At 31.9% G+C, this 22,061-nt stretch overlaps 1 protein-coding gene across 6 annotated transcripts in view; it reads right to left on the bottom strand.

Moving 5' to 3' along the window:
- The window catches only part of DENND1B (DENN domain containing 1B), a 271,874-nt gene that overhangs the window by 101,763 nt on the left and 148,050 nt on the right, over positions 1–22,061 (bottom strand). For 5 of the 6 annotated variants that reach the window (XM_027611195.2, XM_027611199.2, XM_027611197.2 and 2 more), the window contains 3 exons: positions 16,502–16,547; positions 11,601–11,702; positions 106–231 (listed from right to left, as the gene is read on the bottom strand). In XM_027611195.2, the coding sequence (XP_027466996.1) occupies positions 106–231; positions 11,601–11,702; positions 16,502–16,547 (274 nt within the window). The remainder of the gene's footprint in view (positions 1–105; positions 232–11,600; positions 11,703–16,501; positions 16,548–22,061) is intronic. The other variant, XM_027611198.2, reaches the window with a different exon arrangement.

Genomic DNA, 22,061 nt, shown 5'->3' with positions numbered 1-22,061 from the left:
TTATGATACTTTTTTCATGTGTGATATTAAATGTTTCTTTCTTCTGACCCATTCTAAAGAACCATAAAAAAGCAAATTAAAATAGGGATGAAATAAAACGCTTACAGGTTTGTATCTCAGTGCATCTCTGTAGGATCCAAACAAAGCAGCCTGTGCCCTAAGAAAGGCCCTAGCTACTCCATCACCCGTAGCTGTAGACTGCTTCTTCAGTTTATTTTTCAGGGCCGAGACCTGCATGACAGAGGAACAGTTAAATTAACACCTCAGAAATTGGTACAGCGAGGTACGAACCCAATCAGCAGGCAAACCACAGTGTCTGCAGGTCAGCCAAAAACTCATCCTCCTCCCTGAGAGCTTATCTTTTTAACTGCAGAGAGCACCTGCTGGTCTGTTAATTGAAACGAAAGCAGGAGCCCATAGTAACGTGCTAATGCAAATTGGTTTATGCTCTCTTTTTTTCCCAAGGCCTCTTGACATAAATAAGCTTTAATTATTTTACGGTAAACTGCTTGTGAGCCACTTTTCTGCAGATTTTTAGCAATTACAACATGTGTCTACTTGTTTGAGATGAAGCCGGTTGGGTATCGTTCATTTCTGCCATGTCCAGTTATTTGTTACAGGTCCTCCAGGATCACTTACCATTTAATTTTATTTTTGGAACCCTCATTTGCATATAATTTTCTAGTCGTTTGTTGAATAGTTTTCACCATTATTAGACAAAAAAGAGAGGGGGAGAAGTTAAAGTGATTGAGAACCTACCATGAGTAGAGAATCATGTTATGCACATGTTATACACTGTCTCATTTAGTTTTCATAGCCTCCTAAGAAAGACATTGATATTACCACTTATGAATGAAGAAACAGGGGCTCAAAAATGTGAATCAGTTTGTCCTCCCTATACAGTTAATACATGGGAAGACAGATTTCAACCCAGTTCTGTCCAGTTTTTTCCACCACAATGTGCTGAGTTTGAGTTCAATGTCATTGCCTTATGAACCAGTAATCAGATTAAAATAATGTTTTTAAATCAAAGAAAAATTTATTACTCAGGAGTTTGCATAATTTTTCAAGGCACCTAAATTTGTTATCATTTTTCATACATTTCTGTCCTTCAAGTTCAGGTTCTGTGTATTTTAGAGAATGTGTGTTATTTATGAACGGCCCTTACTTAGATGAGTATTCTGTAGGTATAATCATACTCCTGATGTATACTCCTATTTTTTTAAGGCGAAATAATGTGATATGTTCCTTTTATCTAATTCACCTGACCAATTCCTTTCACACATTATAGAAAACTACACTCTCTACACTTAAAAAATATTGGTGCTCATATACATTCCTCACTGATGCTTTACATGGGAACATAAAATATCTCATTAATAATTTTTATATTGATTTCATAATGAAATATTTTGAATATTTGGTTAAATAAAATATATTAAAATTAATTTCACCTATTTTTTTTACTTTCAATATCATGGCTACCAGAAAATTTTAAATTGCATAAAAATTGTTTTTTCAAGAAAACAAAACTAATGGGAGAAATTGTGGTTGGCTTGTTCCCTTAACAGAGCATATTCTGAGCCTTATGAAACTACCAGATAATAAAATAAAATAATGTCATTTCTTCTTTACATATATACACAAGGAAGGGTATTTTTAAAAGTTTCTTTATGCAAGCAGCCCTGACTACTCCTGTAGATGATGATTGTAATTGAAGTGTCAACCTAATTAACAACTAAACTTTGAATAATGCTAATGAGAAATGAACACAGCATCAGAGGAAAGACCAGCTCTACAGGTGATAAACCTTCACAGTAGTGACATTTTCCAGTGTAAAGTCACAGTTACTGTGATCTGATCAAAGAAAGAGACCCCCATTGGGTCCAATTATAACCACAGTTTTGAAAAAATTATTGAGTTATGATGTTCATAATCTATGCAGAAAGGCCTTTGCAGTATAGGTCTTCTCCCCATAGCTGTGATCTTTTCAATTTATATCTAAGCTCCATAGATTCAGATAAAAGTTTGGAGCCTAATTCATTTAGCCCACAAAGTGCATAAATCAGGATTCATTTAAGAGGAAGTTTTTATTATTAAAATCTAAACTCAATAATTGCACACTTTTAGGTAACCCACATAATTCAAACAATGTAGCTAAATGATGCAAAACCAAATCTTACGACTTAATGTCTTTCATTTTCAAGTTTGTAAATAATGTTATTTTTTAAGCTTCAAATGTCTTTAATGAAAACTAATGGGAATGAATATCAATGCATATATTTAATAACTGCCCCCCTCAAAAAAGGCTTATGATGGAAGGAATACGTCTTTCCATGTATTATAAAAAGTAAATGGTTGGGTTATTTTTAATTTATTTTTGAAAACAAAAAACATATTTTAAAATGTTATGCCTTACTTATATCTTGCAAAAGAAAATTCCTCAAAGTGTATTTTTCTACAAAACATGAATGACAATTCAGTTCTCTATAAATTGAGTATTCTTAGGACAATCATAATACATGCTCACAGAGAATGGAGGCAAGTCAAACCATGCCTTAGCCTTCTTTACCCCAAGTCCTTAGGTGCTGAATTCAGTACTGCTTAAGCTAGCCAGGATATTAATCATATTGCCACAAGCCCTTCCTAACCAAACTGTAAATATGGGGCATGCACCGCCAAAATTTAATGTAGTACTTGAGCTCCCTCAGGAGCTCTGTAGAAAATAGGAAAGAAAAAGAAAACACTTGTTCTAGAACTGTTTTGTCCAATACAGTAGCCACTTTAAATGTGACTAGTCCAAATGGGGATTTGCTCTAAGTGTCAAAATACACTGGATTTTGAAGACTTAATACCCCCAAAAGGTAAAATATCTCAATAATTTTTATACTGATTTCATAATGAAATAATATTTTGAATATTTGGTTAAATAAAATATATTAAAATTAATTTCACCTATTTTTTTACTTTCAACATGGCTACCAGAAAATTTAAAATTGCATATGTGGCTCACATTTCCATTGAACAGTACTATTTTGCATAAGCATACTATCTAATGTGAGATGTGAGACTAAAACATTGCCTAGTAAGAAATATGGTTACATTGTTTCTTTGCCTATTTCTACATTACTTCAACCTTTACAAACTGCTTGAAGAGGTTTTCCTTGACCTACTCTAGGTGGGCTTTGACTGTCAGTAAGTAGATCTGAAGTTGTTCCTATTTTTCAGAGACCAAGAGGGCAGGTAAGTTAAGTGTTTCTTGGATGCACAAATGAATGCTCAAAAATAGTTTGTAAAAATGAAATATAGTTTTTTAAAATCAGTTTTAGACAGAAATATATGACTTTAATATAAGGTGACTGTTATCAACCTTGCTGTTTCCCTGTCCTTTAAGATCACTGAGTAAATTATCACCAGTTACCAATGCCCTCTGCAGTGCTAATTAGCTTTTAGCAGTTTTTATCTATAAAAATGGTGATGTCTCTTCTGTACTTTTTCAATACTAGGTCTGGGAAATAGCATTTCCTGCTTTAACTTCCAAACTTCTAAATTTAGTTATGAAATAAATGTACATTTTCCCCAAAATCATAAAGTTTATATTCACATGTAACCCTGAACTCAGAAGAGTATTTGGAACTTTAGTCACCTGCCTATTACCACACAATCCCATTATGTGACACTGAAAAAGTATTGACTGTTTTCTCTTTTTATTCTTACGAAAGTAAGCAAGCCTCAATCTCCAATGGCTAAAGACTACTTCAAACTGACATCTGATTTTATTATGACACTTTAGTCTGTAAATAAATTATCTTTTTAAGTCTAATTAGGCATATTAGACCAAAAAAAAAAAAAAGCTAAACAGTGAAAAGAACTTCAGAAATAAACATCATTTCACGGCTCTTATCAAATGTTTAAATTCCTTTCATACAGTCAGAATTCAGGCTTCCAAGCAGCCATCCAAGGGAGGAATTATAACCTGGGCTTAGCACAGTGGGAGTTCACTGCAACATGAATAATATTACCACCAATTCTCCACTTTTACCCTCTTAACACTGAAGTGACTATGAATAAAAGTAGGGAATTACATGAGTAAACATAACAAACAGGTATAAATTAAAAGAGGGCAAGCCACGTGCACACAGTCTGAGTAATGAAGTAATTATGCCAAATGGGAGTTAGGAAGGGAGAGCATATTAAAAGAGCTGAGTTTTTCAGAGAAGTGGCAGATTTTTCTCTTGACTTTTAGATGTGTCTTTTCAGGAAACATAAATTAACCCCTATACCCAGAAATTTTATTTTTGCTTTTTAGGATCACAAAGATAAACACCAGGGTAAAAAGCAGAAGGTAAAAATAAATGTCCAGAAATAATATTTAGATAACCCACACAACCCTAAAACACCCCTCTGATGTTTTTAAATACCTCCTTTTGTGTAACTACACTGTACTTGAGAATCCACATACATTTAGGAAAGTTAGAGCTTCAAATAATTATCTGCTTTAGAAAAAAGTTACAAAAATAAAATGCTTTATTCTCCCTTGAAACATGTTATGGTCATCACATGAATCAGATACTAAATCCCTACAATTCTTTAATCCTTCTAATGTTCAGGGTTTTTTTAGAAACAATATTAACTCTACCCTCTTAATATAGTTTTCTAGTGAGCTTCTACTTAAGGATTAAAACAGTAACCATATCAAATGAAAAGCATAGGATATACTTGTGGAGGGTATCATTACCTTGTCTCTTTGTATGCTTTAATAACCTATCAAAACCTAATTAATATAGGGTCAGTTCTAACTATTTTCCTTTCAGAGGCCATTATAAAATAAAGACAACCAAACTGCTCTTATCACCACCTCAAGCCCAATGCCAGGCCAGCATCTCTAATATCAATGTCACCTCCATTCATCCAGTTACTCAAAAAGGAATCTTGCAGGTCCTCCTCAACACTTCACCCTTTCTCATCTCCCACATGCAATACATCATTACACACTGTCAGTTAGACCTCTGACGGAGATTCAAATTTGTCCACTTTTCTCTACATACCTGCCACTACCAAGTTCGAGCAACTAGCATCTCTACCTAGACTACTGCAAATGGTCTCAACTGATCTTCCTGCTTCATTCCTTATACCCAGTTATCTTCAGGACCCAGACCCCAAGATGATATGTTTAGAAGTCAAAGTAGATCACACTATTCCTCTGCTAAAAATCCCTAATGAATTTCCAATGAAGTCCAAATGTCCCTAATAAGAGCTACAGATCTTTTATGATCGCACCTCCTATCTCTACAACCTCATTTTGCATAACTCTCTCTTTTGTTCATCTCACTACAGCTATACAAGACTTCTTTCCATTTCTTGAATTTGCCAACCTCTTCCCCACAGGAGAACCTTTATACATGCTATTCCTCCTCCTCCCACTTATGGCAGAGATGACAACAACATCCACTCTCCCTTTCTTTAGTAATAGAAATCCTAAGTTTTGACTGGTGCTTGCTCAACCTACCTACACTAACCCAACTGTTTTCCAACATCCCTCATGACTTGGTGCAGCCATGTGGTTGGGTTCAGATGAATGGAATGTGAGTTCCATGAGAGCAGTATATTATATCTTCCTGTTCACTCAGCTCCTAGCATAATACAGGCATTATAGTAGGTGCTTGATAAATATCTGAAGGAATGACTGACTGACTGAATGAATGAATAAATAAATAAGCAACCTGTCACACTTCTACATTAATTTCTCTAGTTCACTGCATCAGAATATCTATGATGGCGTCTAGGAACATAATTCATTTAAAACTTCACAAAATCATTATATCAGCAAGATTTGGGAACCACCATTGTGACAGTGCACACAGTATCATATATACAAAAAAATCTCTTGAATGTAGAAAAGCCAAGAACTTAAAGGACTAGAAACAAATTGGAAGTTATCTTTAAAGCCAAAATCAGGGTCTTTACATTTAAGTATATATGTATATACATATGTATGTATGTATTAGCAGTAAGAAGAGAGAGAAGAATGCTATTAAGACGTAAAGGAAAAAGAAAAGACATTCGGAGAAAGGCTAGGTAATTTAGTTGGAAATGAAAACCCATGAGAAAGCCAAGGAACTTCATGAGCACTTAAAATCACTAAGAGTAACAAACTATCAATCAACTTTAAAATGGCAAAAGTACAGAGACATAAGGGAACTGCTAAAGCCTGATCACTGCAGTGGGAGGGAGAGATTCTCTTACTCAGTTGGGAGAAAATAACAAAGACCTTTTAAAAGTTTGAAGGCCCAGTTAATTAAGGTTTTGAGTTTTGTTTTTTTGTTTTCTTTTGCTTTTGTATTTAAAGTTTAGATAAAAAAAAAATACACACCAAGAAAAAGTACAAAAAAACAGCAAAATCTATAGTTTACTTACTAACAACAAAAAACCTGTTACAAACAATCACATCTCTGAAAATACTTAAAAGAATAGTGAGTTTCCACAGACATCCAAAGTCGTGTGCAGAAACACAATGACTGCCATCACAACATGGTCTCCCTCTCCAGAGAGAGGAAAGAAGTTAAACTCACAACCAAATAAGTCTATGTTTAACATGCATCCAAGTTTCTTCTTTTCATTACTATAAAAGTCAGATGAAAATATCCTTGTAAAATATTCTAAGAATTAACTCTAAACAGGGACTTTAAAAGCAACTTCTATTACAAAAGATAAAAGAAATGCAAGTTATGTTTCCCTTCAACCACCATTTACTGAATGCCTACTATTTACAAAGCCCTGCACTAAGGCTATGTGGCAGGGGCAAATGTGCATGTAGGTGCCTGAATTCTAACAGCTGGAGATTGAGGAGAGAGCATGACTGCATTTCTCCAGGAGAAAACTGAAAGCACTATTTGTCTCCTGAAGTCTACTCTATTAAACAAAAAAAAAAAAAAAAAAAAAAAAACTCTTTAAATTACTCTAGAACTTGAATGAATTCAGGTTATCTTTCTAACCTGGCCACTCCAGAAATTTGCTGGGGAATTTATTTACTGCTAAACATGACAAGGATTATAGCAGAGCTGTGGCAAATCTGGAACTAATATAATATTCTCTGGGGCCTTTTTTTTTCTTTATAACATATATTATCACAATTTAACATATTAAACCTTCATGTTAGGTTAGAGGAAATATACAAAGAATTAAACATATCTATTAACTATTCACACAGTTGCAAGAGTTAAATTTGTTTACAAATTCATTTTTTAAAAAAAACTGATTTAAGAAAATTCTCTGAAATAGTCAACTCTTTTCCAAACGTATTCCAAAATTAATTAACTCACTTGAATGTAAGTATCTTAAAATTTTACTTAAAAGTCAGAGTTTGGGGGCTTTTCTCCAGGTCTTTGGGCTTTTAATTTAATGATTTTTGGTGATTCAGAGCAATTTGTGTCTTGTCTTTTCATTGCACAATAAAACCATTAACCTTTCCTTCATGTGATACTCGAAAGTGTCACTAAAAGACTCACAGTATTTTAGATGACCCCATTTTATGATAAAGTATTTTCAATATTTTAGTAATTAAATATGCTTTCTACTAAATGTAGCTATCCTATAACATACCAGGGTCTATAGTGAATTATAGAATAATACTTAAGTGTACTATATGTGCTACATACCCTCATAATAGAAAATAAAAAAATTGTTTTCCAATAGTGTGATATATAAGATGAAAATAAATTTTTAAAAGTGTTAACAATCCTAATTTAAATCAAATAGATCATACTGCTATTTCCTTCAGCAAGATCAGAATATAGAGTAAGCTTCTATATTAAATTCTAAAACAGTTACTCATGACACTGTATATCATGTTTATATGAAAGGGGCCATGGTCTAGTGTTTGGGGCATAAGTATGACAGGATCAACCTATATGAACTAAAGCTCTAGAAATACCATGTACAGTATACTTTCTGTGTCTTCATCTTCTTATCTAAAATAGGGATAAGCATATTGAGTATATTATTTTTTACAATCTAATGAGTTAAAATTATTTAAAGACAGTTAAGCAACACAGACCAAAATTCACTTTCCTGGTAATGGATATTTTAATGCACATAACTTTTTCAGATGTCAATTCTAACCTGCTTTCATCTATAAGAATTAGTTTATAATTGTTCTAATTTTCTCATGAAGGGATTTCCTAAATCTCATTATAATTCTAATTAGCTTAATTTTCTAACAAGTGAGTTATCCTATTTATTTTTGAAATAGTTAACAATTCTCCAAATTCCTTTTAAAAATATTAATGATGATAAAAATTAAAATGAGTAGTACCTTAGAAATAGAACATTTTAAATTATTATATAATTGAAACTAAATCTTTATATATATTTGGAATGAGGAGGTCTCAACAGTAAATTTTCTTAGGTTAAAATGAACTCACTTGAAATTTCAAATGTTGTATTTAATTCAACTGTCTCAATTTCCTCACACTTAAAAACATACCACAGTAACACTAAATTCAACTGATATTGTTACATAGACCTAAAATTTATTTTTTATATAAAAACACTCAACCTACATGTTTGAAGTTATCTATATTTGACATAGCCACTAAAAAACAAAATCACAATGCATTCAGACAGAAAACTACAAAAGTATATTTTAATGGATCTACTGCTTTTAAAAGATATTCCATGTAATAATCAATATCGTTAAAATCACTCTCAATAAAATTTGTTTTTTTTTCTTTTAATGATCCAAATCTATAGTGAAATGATGAAATCGAAAAACAAGTGTTCTTGTCAGAAGACAGGAAGAGAGTTTTTTCCCTTCCCTTAAGGAAAACAAAGGATTCCTGAAAGCTTTGCCCTGATTTATTTTTCCAATTTTAAATACCTTAAGAGTAGCGGAACTGCTACTGGCATGGTAGTATTTCTAACAGTCAATAAATCTAAAATATTATGTGTGAATATTGGAATGAAGCCATTAAGAAGATTACAGCATGCAACACAGCAGAGGGTCCACAGGAAAAAAGAACTAGTAATTCAGGACAACTGTGACCACTGACCTTTGAACAGCCAAGACCACTGGTCAAGCTGACACAATAATAGAGTGCACATGCACAGAAAGTCATCTAGCCTGTAAGTATAATTTAAATGTTTTGGTGAATGATTTTAAAAGGCCCCCTTTTAAATATCAGTTAATTTACTAAATAATCAAATAATACTAGTAGTAATATTTTTCAGGAATCAAGTACATTTCATTAATTCAAATCACAAAAAAAATCAGTAAAATCATTTGTAATTTTAACACATCTCATTTAAAACACTTATAATTAGAGAAAGTATGATGTGATAACTTTATCATATCTCCTACAGAAGTGTAAGAGATAACTTTTGGAAAACTGATGAAAAAGCTAAATTTATTAAAGAGGGGTTAAACAAACAATCACCTAAAATATTTTTAGAAAATGACCCTAAGTTTAAAACTTCTCATACTTTCAGCAAATGGTCCTAGTTCCACCCCAGGGCTGTATCCACTTATTCCTTGTTCAAATTTGTAAGTCTGTGGCCTTTAATTTCAAGCATACGTATAGTTATATCTACACCACCTAACAGTGTGCCTTTTTATGCTTTTTTTATTTCAGTTATGTACAGTTAACTGTGATAAATAAAGGAGATGGTCCTTCCTGTCATTTTATATATTTAGGCTTTTACATTTTCTGAGTACTATTTAACTTCTTCATATTTTAAAATAAATGTCTTAATATGAAACTAATTCTACTGGGAAAGTAGTACATCTCAATTAAAAAAGAATCACCCATCAAAAAAATTACTATTAAGGATTGTTTTTTTAAAGAAATAAAATCAGCCATCACTGAAACTGACTATAAAAATTTTTATGACACAAAAAAGCTGATTTATTTCTCTTTTTTCTTCTTCTTCTTCTTTTTTCTTTTTTAATAACCAATACTTTCTCCTTAGGGCATTAACAGTAGGAAATGCATTGCACATAAAGACAATATCTGTAAAAGTTGGGACTTTATTTCATAATTATTTTTCTATCCAATGAAGAATTCTTTGATGAATTTCTAAATGAATAACTCTAATCGTTTCTAGCAGCTTCTGCAAAATTTTTATAATGAGGCAATCTAGTTATAATGAGCTAAAAAGATAACATAATTCTTTACTGGCCTGGGTTTGGATTTGTTCATACATAGCATAAATTTTACTATAGTAAGATAAAGCAGTTCAATTTAATTTGCTTCAAGGTCAGCAAGTATTTTAGGTTACTTATGGGCATAAATAATCTGATTTTAATTTAAAATCACATTTTTCCTATCACTAGTGATAAGAACAATCAAAGCCAGTATTACTATATTATTTGAGTTTGAAATTTTTAAATTCACTTTTTCAAACTCCCTGATAATGATTTCAAAGTACTTGCAGTATTACAGAAAAACATATGATGAAGGATTTTTATTTCTAAATTTTACTATCCCTGACCCTGAAAAAACTGGATTTTTTTAGGAGAGTTATTTTTAACTTAGACCTGTTATGAAGATATTTTTAAATAGCCATTATATATATACAGAAACAGTACTAGTCTGCATTTTTGCCCTGTTCTAAGGAATATGAAGGCCAGAAAAATTCACTTTTGGTGACTAACATGAAATACAGAATATATCCTATTATAAGCTGTAGACATGCACATGCATGTGTGCGCACGCGCGCGTGCGCGTGCACACACACACACACACACACACACACACACACAAACCCTCTGCAAGATCAAAGACCAGAAGAGAACTGGCACTTAATTTATCAGCCTTTACAGACAAAAGACAGTTTTCGTCATTTCAAAAGAATCAGATGTCTTTTATGACAAACTGGGTTTGCAGTTTAATTTACAAATAGAATTCTAAGTAAGCAGTCTTTGCTCTGCCAAAGCAAATGACAAACAGTGTAGGTTTTCATTCTTGCGGCCCTCAGCAGGAGAGAAAAGATTAAAATAAAACTGAAATAATTTAGAGAAAACAAATAAATGTTTCAGAAAGTTGAGGGAGATCAAAGCCAGAATTTTCTGACCCCAACTGTACAAGCATTTCTTATTATATTGACCAGTGCCATCAGATCATTAATTAAAAGGAAAAGCACTGGCAGGTGGCAGGGAAGCAAAAGCCGGTAATTGGCCCCCTTCTTCTCCTTGCCTTCAAAAACTCTCTCATTCTTTTGCAAGACATGCCACTAGGCAGACAGAAATGCCTACTTTGTAATATAATGATTAAGATGAGATGAAGAGACTTAGGTTTAAAGAAACTCTGCCTAATGAATGCATCTAGCTTTTTAATTATGATCCTACTTTTACAATAGGAATAGGATGTTCCATTCAACATCTCCTTAACTGCCAAAAGTAGTAAATATTAAATACAGAATCTACACGGATTCCTCTCACACCCATGCACATACTCAGCCCTTTTATTTCAGATAAAAAACTGGAAAAAATAACTCTTGGTAATTCAAGGGTCCAGGAGAAAACATATATATATATCTATCTATATATATATATATATAGATAGATATATGTATGTTCACCACAAAATAGCCTTCAGACTTACCACATCACTCGGTAGGTTGTTCAAGTCATTAAATGGTGATTCTAAAGTGTTTGTGTCAACATTTAACATAACCACATCCTCCAATGATTTATTTTTCACTCTCTGTTTAAAAAACACAATTATAAATAAACATCTTAGTATATTTTCCTTCCAAAACCATAATGAACTTAGAAATGTAGAGAAAATTATCTTAAGGATAATTAGCCTTGGGAAAAGAAAAAAGGAAAATCCTATATTATAAGAACATATAAATGACTTTGCCTTATGAGAAAGAAAAGTTTGTCCATAACCATTCAAAAAGATTGGGTAAAAAAAAAATCCTTAAAATAGAATGTTTGCTCATCTAAACACACTGATTTAGTTTGGAGATACTGAATATAATTTAACTACCAAAGAGATATTACAACAAAAACTCACAAAATAGGCACAACTACATTAAACCACAAAAATTTATACCTTTATAAGCTGAATTTCAATCCTATGATACAGGAACTTGTGGCCAGTTCTATACCTATTTTTAGCATAAATCATATTGTAGGGCTAATATAAGCCAATAATTATGACTACTGTAAGTGAACTAAGTTTTAAATTAATAAACATTTTCTCTGTATTTCCATATCAATTCAGTGTAAGCTGATGATGAGGACTGTAAGTTGAGTAAGAAAAATGATAAAGAAGGCAGTAATAAGAAATTGTTAGTAATATTTATCACATGATTAATATAAAAGATCAAATTTAAAGCCTATCAATTAATTGTTTGGCTTGTCTTATCTGTTTGACAATTTAGTCAAATGGTCAAATTATCTCAATATGTGGACTAATGATGGTAAATTAGAATTTCATCAAATTTTTCATTCTTAAAGAAAGAAAATACTTATGGCTTATTTTTCCTATTTAAACTAATATGTATACTTAAATCATATAAATCTATTTGCCTTATTTAAATGATAGCAAATAGTATTACTTTTTGAGCAAATAAATAAGGTGCTCATTAATGAAATAGATCTATCAACTCAGAGTTCCATAATTGTATAGGTCAACTGGCAATAAGCAAATTAACTTCAATGTAGTAGTCTTCTTCAGTATAGTATTTTTAAAAATGACATTCTAGAATAATAGCCATTTTTGGAATTATTAAATACCTTAAATTTTAAATTGGTCAGACCAATTTTTTTAAGTTGTTCAAGAATGAAATTTCCTTGATTCATGTAGAACTTCAAATCTCTGCATATTAGGTAGAATGTTAAATTTGCTAGGGAAATGGTGGTCTAGAGTAGGAATTTGTGTTAAGAAAGCCATAGTGTCTGTGTAGAATATGAATTCTCCAGGGAACACATGGTTTTAAAAATCCATCTTGGAAAAGTCATTGTAAGTACTCTAAAATAAGAGTCAGAGGATGGCTGTTTCTTAGAAATTAACAGAGAATCACCTACAATTGTGTGACACTATTGACAAAACATTTATAAATAAACTATTCCTTTTCCTTTCCATATGTATACATATATGCAAAAGAGGCTCACATACATAAATATATAGTTATCTATAAATTAACTATAGCATAAATACAAAAATACCCTATTTTATAAGCAAAAATACATTTATATTAATGGCACTTGGATGGGAAAGGTGTGTCATAATTTTGATTTCCACCTTCAATTCTAAGTTGTCCCTTTTAACAGAAACTGTAAAGATAATCCAGAAATCCAACGTACTTGCTAAAGGATGAAATGAGTTCCTCTAAACAGCCTGAAATAATGGTTATGTGATGCCTACATATTTTGTGGTGATACAAATGCTAAACTCTGAGTAAAGAAGATTGTATTAACATGAAATGTATAATTTTTTCCAAATTGCACTTAGTTTAAAAAAGTGTGATAATAGCTGAATATTAAATTCTGTTCAAGGGACCATGCAATAAGAATGGAAAATGTATTGATTTCAATAAATCAATACAATGAGACCCACTAAAGGAGAACGATTCTACATAAGCAACAAGAGAAATATAGTATGTAATTATTTTTTTTTTTAATTTGGATTAATGTTAGTATTTTATCTGTGTTTCCTTCCAAGTCAGGCTTTAACAATTTTCTAAACAGGAGTAAAAGATCATACAGCATATAAAATGATACCACTTTCTCTGTCTCATATTTTTATAGCTCATAAAATTCATCTGCTTGCTTGGATCGGGAAAGAACAAGAAAAAAGAGAATTTGCCTTTTTCTTCAAAAGTAATAAAATAATATCAGGATAGAGACCAAAAGTCTTATGAAGGACAACAGCAAGGTATTAAAGCTGGTAAGTTTTTCTCTCACATCCTCTCTATATAATAACCTATCCAGGCAATGTGACTACATATGTGCATCATGTGTGTTATTGCAAGGAAATGACACAGTGGCAGTAGTCACATGTTCTTGTAAAACTGAACTAACATTTTATTTAGAATTATTTTTTGTGTATTTTAAAACACAAAACAATCCTTACATTTGTAGCCTCCACTAACTTATTTCTCATCATTTACAGGCCTTTGAGTTCATCCCTAAAGTCTAATTTTCAGGGGGAACAAAATGTCTTTATCCTTTATTTTGGAAGCATATTCACATTTTAAAAAGAGATTCCTAGCCATCTTTCACTCATGATTACATAGAAATAATTAAAAGAAAGATTTGAAAGGGTATTAGTTTCACATCTTTGAACAATTATATCTAGAAGTCTTTGTAAAACTGGTATATTGAAACTGTCTTGACCAAGAGAGAGAATAGGGAATATTTTGATTCTTCCTAAAAAAAAAAGAAAATCTGTTGTAATTGCAGCCGAACAAAATGTAAAAAATTACTCAGTCTGGTCTCATGTAAATATGTAAAAATATGTAAACAGATATATCCACATTTTAATTATAATACCATTAATATAAAATAAGCACAAAAGATCAAAAAAATCTGCCTATTAATGCTATAATAAGAATGGAATTGCAGGACTTGTACCATTTTGTAATAAATTAAGGAGAAAGTTACTAAATGGTACCCAACTGGTTTAAAGACATTCTTGAAGTTCTATTATACCTTCTCGTTCACTATTAAACCAAATAAACCTAATAGAACTAACTACAAAGACAGTTCAATAAGTCCAGAGTATAAAAGGTACAGTGATTTCAGCCAATCTAATCATGGCTCTAAACAGTCTTATTTAATGATGAACCAATTTAAAATTAGAATGGACCATTTCTCTAAGATAACACTGTAAGAAGTAAAAAATTCTTAGATTTGCTCCTTAAAAAAAGTACTGATTTTCTCTATAGGTATCCAATAAATTTATAAGGGTGATCAAATATTTAAAACATATACCCATTTCCATAATATTTTGGAAAAGCTGAATCATGTGTTTTAAAAGTTGATATAGAACCATTATGCAAAAAAATTTATCACATCAACAGGTACAATAAACTAAATATTTTTCATCTGTACAAATAAATTTATTATAAAAATTAATATATTAAATAAGAAGAGACATGTGCACTAATATCAAATTTAATTTGGTGACTTCTTTGAACCCATACCAACTAACTGCAGTTAGATTTTATTCAGTGAAAATAATGATGAATGATGAGACATATATTCCACAATCAAATAACAGACTAAATATCTATTCATTCATGCTTTATTTTATGCAAATTGACCTTTCACTGCCAGTACCTTGTCATGTAAGAATAAATTTTCTAAAAATTAATAAAAATAAAGATTCATAATGATATCCAACTCAGACTTCAAAATTAAAAACAAATTAAGTCTACTAAAGAAACTCATTAAAATGTATTCTTTGTTGATGATTAAACAAATAAAAAATGTTGCCCTAGCATTCTGCAAGAGGAGAAAATGACCAAAACCGGAGCACATGTAGAATTCTCTAACTCAGGAAGGACTACTATAGGAACATGACTTCTCCAGACAGGATCCTCAGGAGTTTTAAAATAATCAACAGGATCTTCCTTGATCAGCAAAGTGAGGACTGATGATGTATACAGTGACAACAACTAATGAGAAAACCAAATCTAACTCATTTAGGTTGTTGATTAGAAACTGGGCTAATGTACAATATGCACAATCAGTAAAAGAAAAAAAAGAAAGAAAACTGAGTAAAACTGAAATCAGCTAGCATAATGACACCATGCAACTGACCCAAGTCTTTTGTTTGGGTCCAAGTCTTTTGTTTATTTATTTATTTTTTTAAGACTCTAATCTTCTAAGAAGTCTTCTCTGGAAATCTCGCGGATTCCAAGTTCAAGGTATTTAAAGTTCCAAGTTTTTCACTATAATGATGACAAGTCACAAAAATCATTTTGGAATGAAGTGATAACAGTGCAAAAAAAAATTACTGCATTTTAAATCCCCAGCAGGACTGGAAATTAAAAAAAATTTTAAAGCTATATTCTAATTTAAAACTTCATGATTAGAGTATTAAAATCACATCTTGAAAAAGCACACTTATAAACTGGATCATAATGGAGCTTGAAAAATAAAAACATTTTCCCTTTATGACTCATAACTACATAAATTCTGACCTTCAAAATAAGGTCTGAAAAAGAAATAAATATAAAAGATCCCAAGTGCCATAAAGAAAGTGGTTCATCAAAGACTAAGTTTTTAGTATTTAAAACTTACCATATGACCTTGACGAAGTTTTAACATATTTTCATGTGTTTCATGCCCTTGAAGATGGTCATTCAGTATACTAATTGCAATGAAATTATTCCAAACATTACCTTTTTGAAAATGACTGTGTAAAGATACCCTAAATATGAAACTAGACAACAAACCAGCTGATACTCTTTCAAAACACAACTGTTTTAACTATGATTTTTATTAATTAATTATCACTCACGTATCTCATGTCTGAAAGATACTCACCTCTATGAGGCTGGAGTGTATTCCAATCAGGTATGGCATTGGGGCACTAAATCAAAGATATATAATGTATAAGTCCATTAAAACTGAAACAATATAAGTAATTCAGAAGGTTTAAAAAATTAAATTAATTAAATGTACAGTTCTAATACAGCCCATTATAGATATTTAAAATTATTCAATATATAAAAGTCAAATTTAATCTGGGAGGCCATTAGTATATTCAAATTAAGGTTTATTTGCATAAAAATCACAAAATAATTTATAATTAAATAAAGAGTGGTAATGCCTAAAAAAGACTTTTTTATTTAGGAAGAATATTAGCGTCTAGGCTATAGTCTTGAGTTAAATCTTCCATATACCTCATCTCAAATATATCCTAATTATCAAATTCACATTTCTCTTATATACCTTTTTTTATTCAATTAGTTTCTTATTTCTATGATTTTCTTAATATATCATTTCATGCCTACTATGGCACCAAAGGTTTTCGAGTCAGTCAATCACCCGGTATCTACTGAGACCTGCGACATGCCAGGCGCTGCTTGGGGACTAGGGGTACAAAGACAAACAAGCTCCTCCTCTACTGTCCCCATTCTCCTTCTGTGCTTTCTGCTCATTTAAATGTCATACATTCCTGTTTACCCCACTTTTACTTCTATTAATAAAATAATTTTAACAAATCAAAATATTCAAATATATTTAAGAATAATACTGAATTAATTAATTCAACAGATAATATCTGGAGCAAACCAGATGCTGGAACTTGGGCTATGGTACAATAATAAATGATATAAACAGAATACATTCCCTTGTGGATCTTACACTCCAACAGAGGATACAGACATTAAATATTTTTTATAACATAAAATCAGGCTTACTAGTAATTTCAAAAACATTTCTCATGAAATACAAGAAGGGAATTATCTAACTTGACATTTTAAAATCAAAATATTATTTAACAAGAAAACATGAGAATGGACGGATGTCCACAAAGGTAATAGAAGATATGCAAATAAATAGCTATTTAAAAATAGAACATTTTTTGACACTTCTTGTATAGACATCCCTGTGTTATATTTAATGCAAACACTTTCTACGTTAATGAAAACAGTCTTTTTCAAAGAATTTGCTTAATTTTCCAAACGTCACGGTCACTGTTAAGAGTTGAGCTGTCCAAACTCCTGCATACACTCTGTACTGAGAACCAGTCATGGATAAAGCTAACAGGCACCTCGACAGATCCACAGTTTTCAAGGTAACCTCAAAACTCCAAATTTATTTAAAGATGGCTTAGCCACTAACATATATCCAGAATTCACCAAAAATAAGGATGGTTAAAATTTATATTTGACTCATTATCCCGTTCATTACTTCTCATTGTACTAGGTTCCATCTAATTCCCTTTTGTAGCTTTGTTCCTTCCTATCTTTTTTTTTTTTTTTTTAATACAACAGACCATCTGGAATTGATCTGATATTCTGGAACATTTGACTGAAAGTTAAGAACTATTTATAGGCCTTGATATCCTTAAGACCTAACAGATTTTTCTGCCTTCAAAAGGAAATAGGAGGAATAAATGTGGACTTTCCCACTTCTGCTTAAATAAAGGAAGGCTGATTACTTCCCTAGTTCAAGTTCTCATCTCTGGAATTCCTTCTGAGACTCCACAGAAAACATAAAATATATGTCACTAACTATTCTGGGCTCCCACGATCGGGTTCAGAACATTTTCACAAAACAGGGTAGCAAATCCCAAGATCTTAAATATGTCAAGCTGTCCATGTCCAAAATAAGTAAAAAAATTATTCAAGTTACTATGCAAACTTCCAATTCACCCAGATTTATCCTACCCACAAAATTTACAACATAGAAAGTCCATGGTATCTCAAATTTTGAAGCACGTTTTAATATAATGAGTGTTCATCAAAAATATAAAAGCTTTCTAAAATTAACAATTACTATGTCCATTTTACAGATGTTGGATGAACACTGAGTGGATCAGATTGCAAAACTTCAGAGCCAAAACTGGTAGCTAACCTACTGAAGTCCTATGAAATACAGCTAACACTTTTAAAACTTCATGAGAGCTAGTTATTTCTTGAAATACAAAAAATAAATGTTTAGCAGTTGTTAAACTAGAATAAAAATTCAATAAAGGGCTCATATGTAGAACTTAGTAATGAAGTAACTTGTAACTTTTTCTGTGAGATTACTGGGTACTGTGTTTTTATCTCACTAATTACTAACAAAATCAAAAACATAAAGAGATGTTAGAATTGCAAACATTATTAATCTAGAGCATAAATTCCTAAAATAATCATGATGTTTTGCATACAGATTTTATAGAATATGTTTTATAGACAGATTTTGTATTTTATGGAATATAGATTTTACTGAATAGTTTCTTTCTCATGAAAACTGGATTGTGTACCTCCTAATATTAAACCAGCCAAATCTCAAGAAAAGCAATTTTGCAACCCCAGTTGAAATCTCCTAATTAGATTAGCATGTTAATAAGTCAGGAAGAGATCCTTGGCAACACAGATGTTTTATCATCCACATGCAAAATTGTCCTAGATCTTTCTGTCAATGAAGTTATTTTGCAAAGATAGGATACAGAAGACATAATGACTGCTTCTTATTTGGGGTAGCAATTAATCTTTACTCAAAAATAATCACCATGTAATAGCTTTTTTTTTTTTTTCTTTTTAGGTTTTCTTACAGAGACCACCTGTGGGTACACAGTAACAGCAGTCTATTAACTTAGGTAGTCTAAACAGCATAATTTTCCATTTATGTTTTAAAAAACAATTCTCCTAAAAGCTAAATCCGCTCCTTTCATGGAAAGAACCATCAGATAGGTAGCCTAAATAAAAAAGTGACTCAACCACTCTTGAACAAATAAAGAATGATTATAATTTTACTGGTACTAGAGTCATACTACCTCCTAGGTGTTTAAGGATTCAGAAAGTTTAAGGGTGTGTGGCAGTATCATGAACTTGCCACATTAAAGTTCTCTCTTTCTCCCTCTCTCTCTCTCTCCCTCTCTCTCATTCTCTCTCCCGTAATAAAAACACTTAATATGAGATCCGCCCTCTTAAGAGATGTTTAAGTCTGCAACACAGTATTGTTAACCATAGGCACAACATTGTGCAGCAGACCTCTAGAACTTAATTATCTTATATAACTGAAATCTTGTACCTGTTAAATAGAAATTCCCATTCTTCCTTTATACTGGTAGATTAAAAGAAAATCTAGATAGTGTCATTTCCTCCCAGTCGCCTTCCCTATCCTACTCAGCAGTACAGGCCACTTCTTCCTAGGTGTCCATCCATGTTGCATTTACATGCCTCTGATATAAACCTTATAGTACTGAAGTGTTACTCCATGTTCCTCTTGTGTGTGCATGTGTGTGTGCTACATGCACATGTGTGTGAATTTCTTCCTCTCTTTGGAAACTACAAGGGCAGAAACTAAGTTTCATTCATTACCTTACATACACTCACTGCTTGGCAAATAGATGTTCACTAAATATTTGATGTACAAATGGATGGATGAATGAATAAGTCAACAAATTAGCACGCCTTTCATTAGTGGATCCAGATGCTATATTCATGCATGGTCACAAGATGGCATTATGACTCTCCACAGTCTATGTCACACCAGATATACCAGGTGTGCAAACAAAAATACTTCCAGGAGACAGGATTATTTCAGGATTTGGAAAGTACCAATCACCTTGAAGAGTTGGCAAATATACATCTAACCCATCAAACCTTTCTGGTGCTATTTTTGAAGTGAAATATAAAAATGTCTTTATTCAAAAACCATGAGACTGAAGAGACAATCGCTAATATTTTTCTCCCTTTTGCACAGAGATCAGTATAATTCTAAGATCATTTGCAAGGACACAAAGGGAAGAAAACTATTTTCCCTAAGAAATACTTTAGTCCATAAAATTTTCTGACACAAGAGAGCTAGAGTCTTAGACACCTATTTCTTTCGAAAGAAAAAAAAAGAAAAAAATTATATTATACTGCTCAGTTCCTATGATCGAAGCTGAGCCTATCATTGTGACCTTAAGGTTCAGGAAGTTTCAGATAACTCCTGGCTTATCACTGCTGTACTCTCTGGAACAGGGAACTGTCTGGCATAGAAGCTGTTAGAACTTGTCCTAAAGGCTATTTCAAAGTAGAAACTAGTAAGAAAATTCGAGGGACTGAAATATGAAACAAGCTTCCTTCCTTATAGTGCAAGCAACAGAAGAACTTGATGGCAGGGTTAGAAAGTATCAGGAAGACATCTCTGGAAAGAATTAGCACAGAACTACCTACATCACAGAATAGTTTCTAAATAACAGTATTTTAGAAAGTCTTAAATGTGTAATCATCACAGACAACTGAACTTAAAGGGACGTTACCTCCTAAGAGGTCAGAAGGTTTTAATAGAGAAATTAAAATAGCATAACATTATATATGATAAAATATAATTCTAAGCTTCGTCATTAGAAGTGTTAGTTCTTGAGCCACTAACTTGACATGTACTTTTAAAAATCATGTATCAATATATTTTCAAATACTTTTGTAAAAATTATTTAAAATGAATAAACTTTAATTACTGAACACCATGTGCCAGGATCTATGGCACTGTCAATGTGAATAAACTGCCATTCCTGCCTTCAAGATGCTATTATGTACTAGGTATGTTGGTCACAGGAAAACACTCTAAAATGAATACCAAACAACCTATTTATAGATCTAGCTTAACTCTCAGACTTGTGTATGTGACACTCCACAACAAAATTAAGTTGCACACTTATAATCTCCTGCCAAACTTGCCCCTTTCCAGTACTCAAAGGGCTGAATGGCAGTGGTAGATCACGGGAAACCTATTTTACGGCATTCTCAATACTAATAATATTACCATGCTGTGGAAACACACCATATATTGGTATCATCAATATATGGCCAGATATATGTGTTGTCATTCCAATCACTTGATCTGAAGAGGGTTAGTGATAAAAACTTAACAGAAAATCTCTATGTATGAATTCAAATTATTTTAATCCTTAAATACTTTAAGTGATTTGCTTTTCATGAAATAAAAAAGTTAAATACTTTGATTCTAAAAGAGCTTTGTTTTTTAATAATATAAACAAACACATTATAGTCAAAATTATTTCCTTCTGTGTGTATATGTGCACATGCATGGTTTAGAGAAAAAAATCTCAGATTTCTTAAGAATTAAGCTATGCCTGCAGAAGATAATTATACAAGGAAGAAAACATTTACCCTACAGTCCAGAAGAAGATCCCACAGCTGCTGTCCCAGAGTCTAACCCTTGTCCAGCCTCGCTGTGGGTATACACACTCTTCCAGAGGAAGAAAACAGAAAAGTTCTACAGGTGTAGTTGAATTCAAATTGGGTGAGATCACTGGGAGTTGTTTCTAATGCCAGGAAGCTTTTCAAAATTATTCCCAACACTTTTCAACATTGCTTTTCATAGTGGCTTAGGGCTGAGACTTTGATTTAAACCAGAAACTCAGGGAATCCCTGATTTA

Source organism: Zalophus californianus, chromosome 10 (assembly GCF_009762305.2).
Source record: "Zalophus californianus isolate mZalCal1 chromosome 10, mZalCal1.pri.v2, whole genome shotgun sequence".
In the NCBI taxonomy this organism is placed as follows: Eukaryota; Metazoa; Chordata; class Mammalia; order Carnivora; family Otariidae; genus Zalophus; species Zalophus californianus.
Note: the sequence above shows the minus strand (reverse complement) of the source record. Positions and strands in the feature narration are given on the sequence as shown.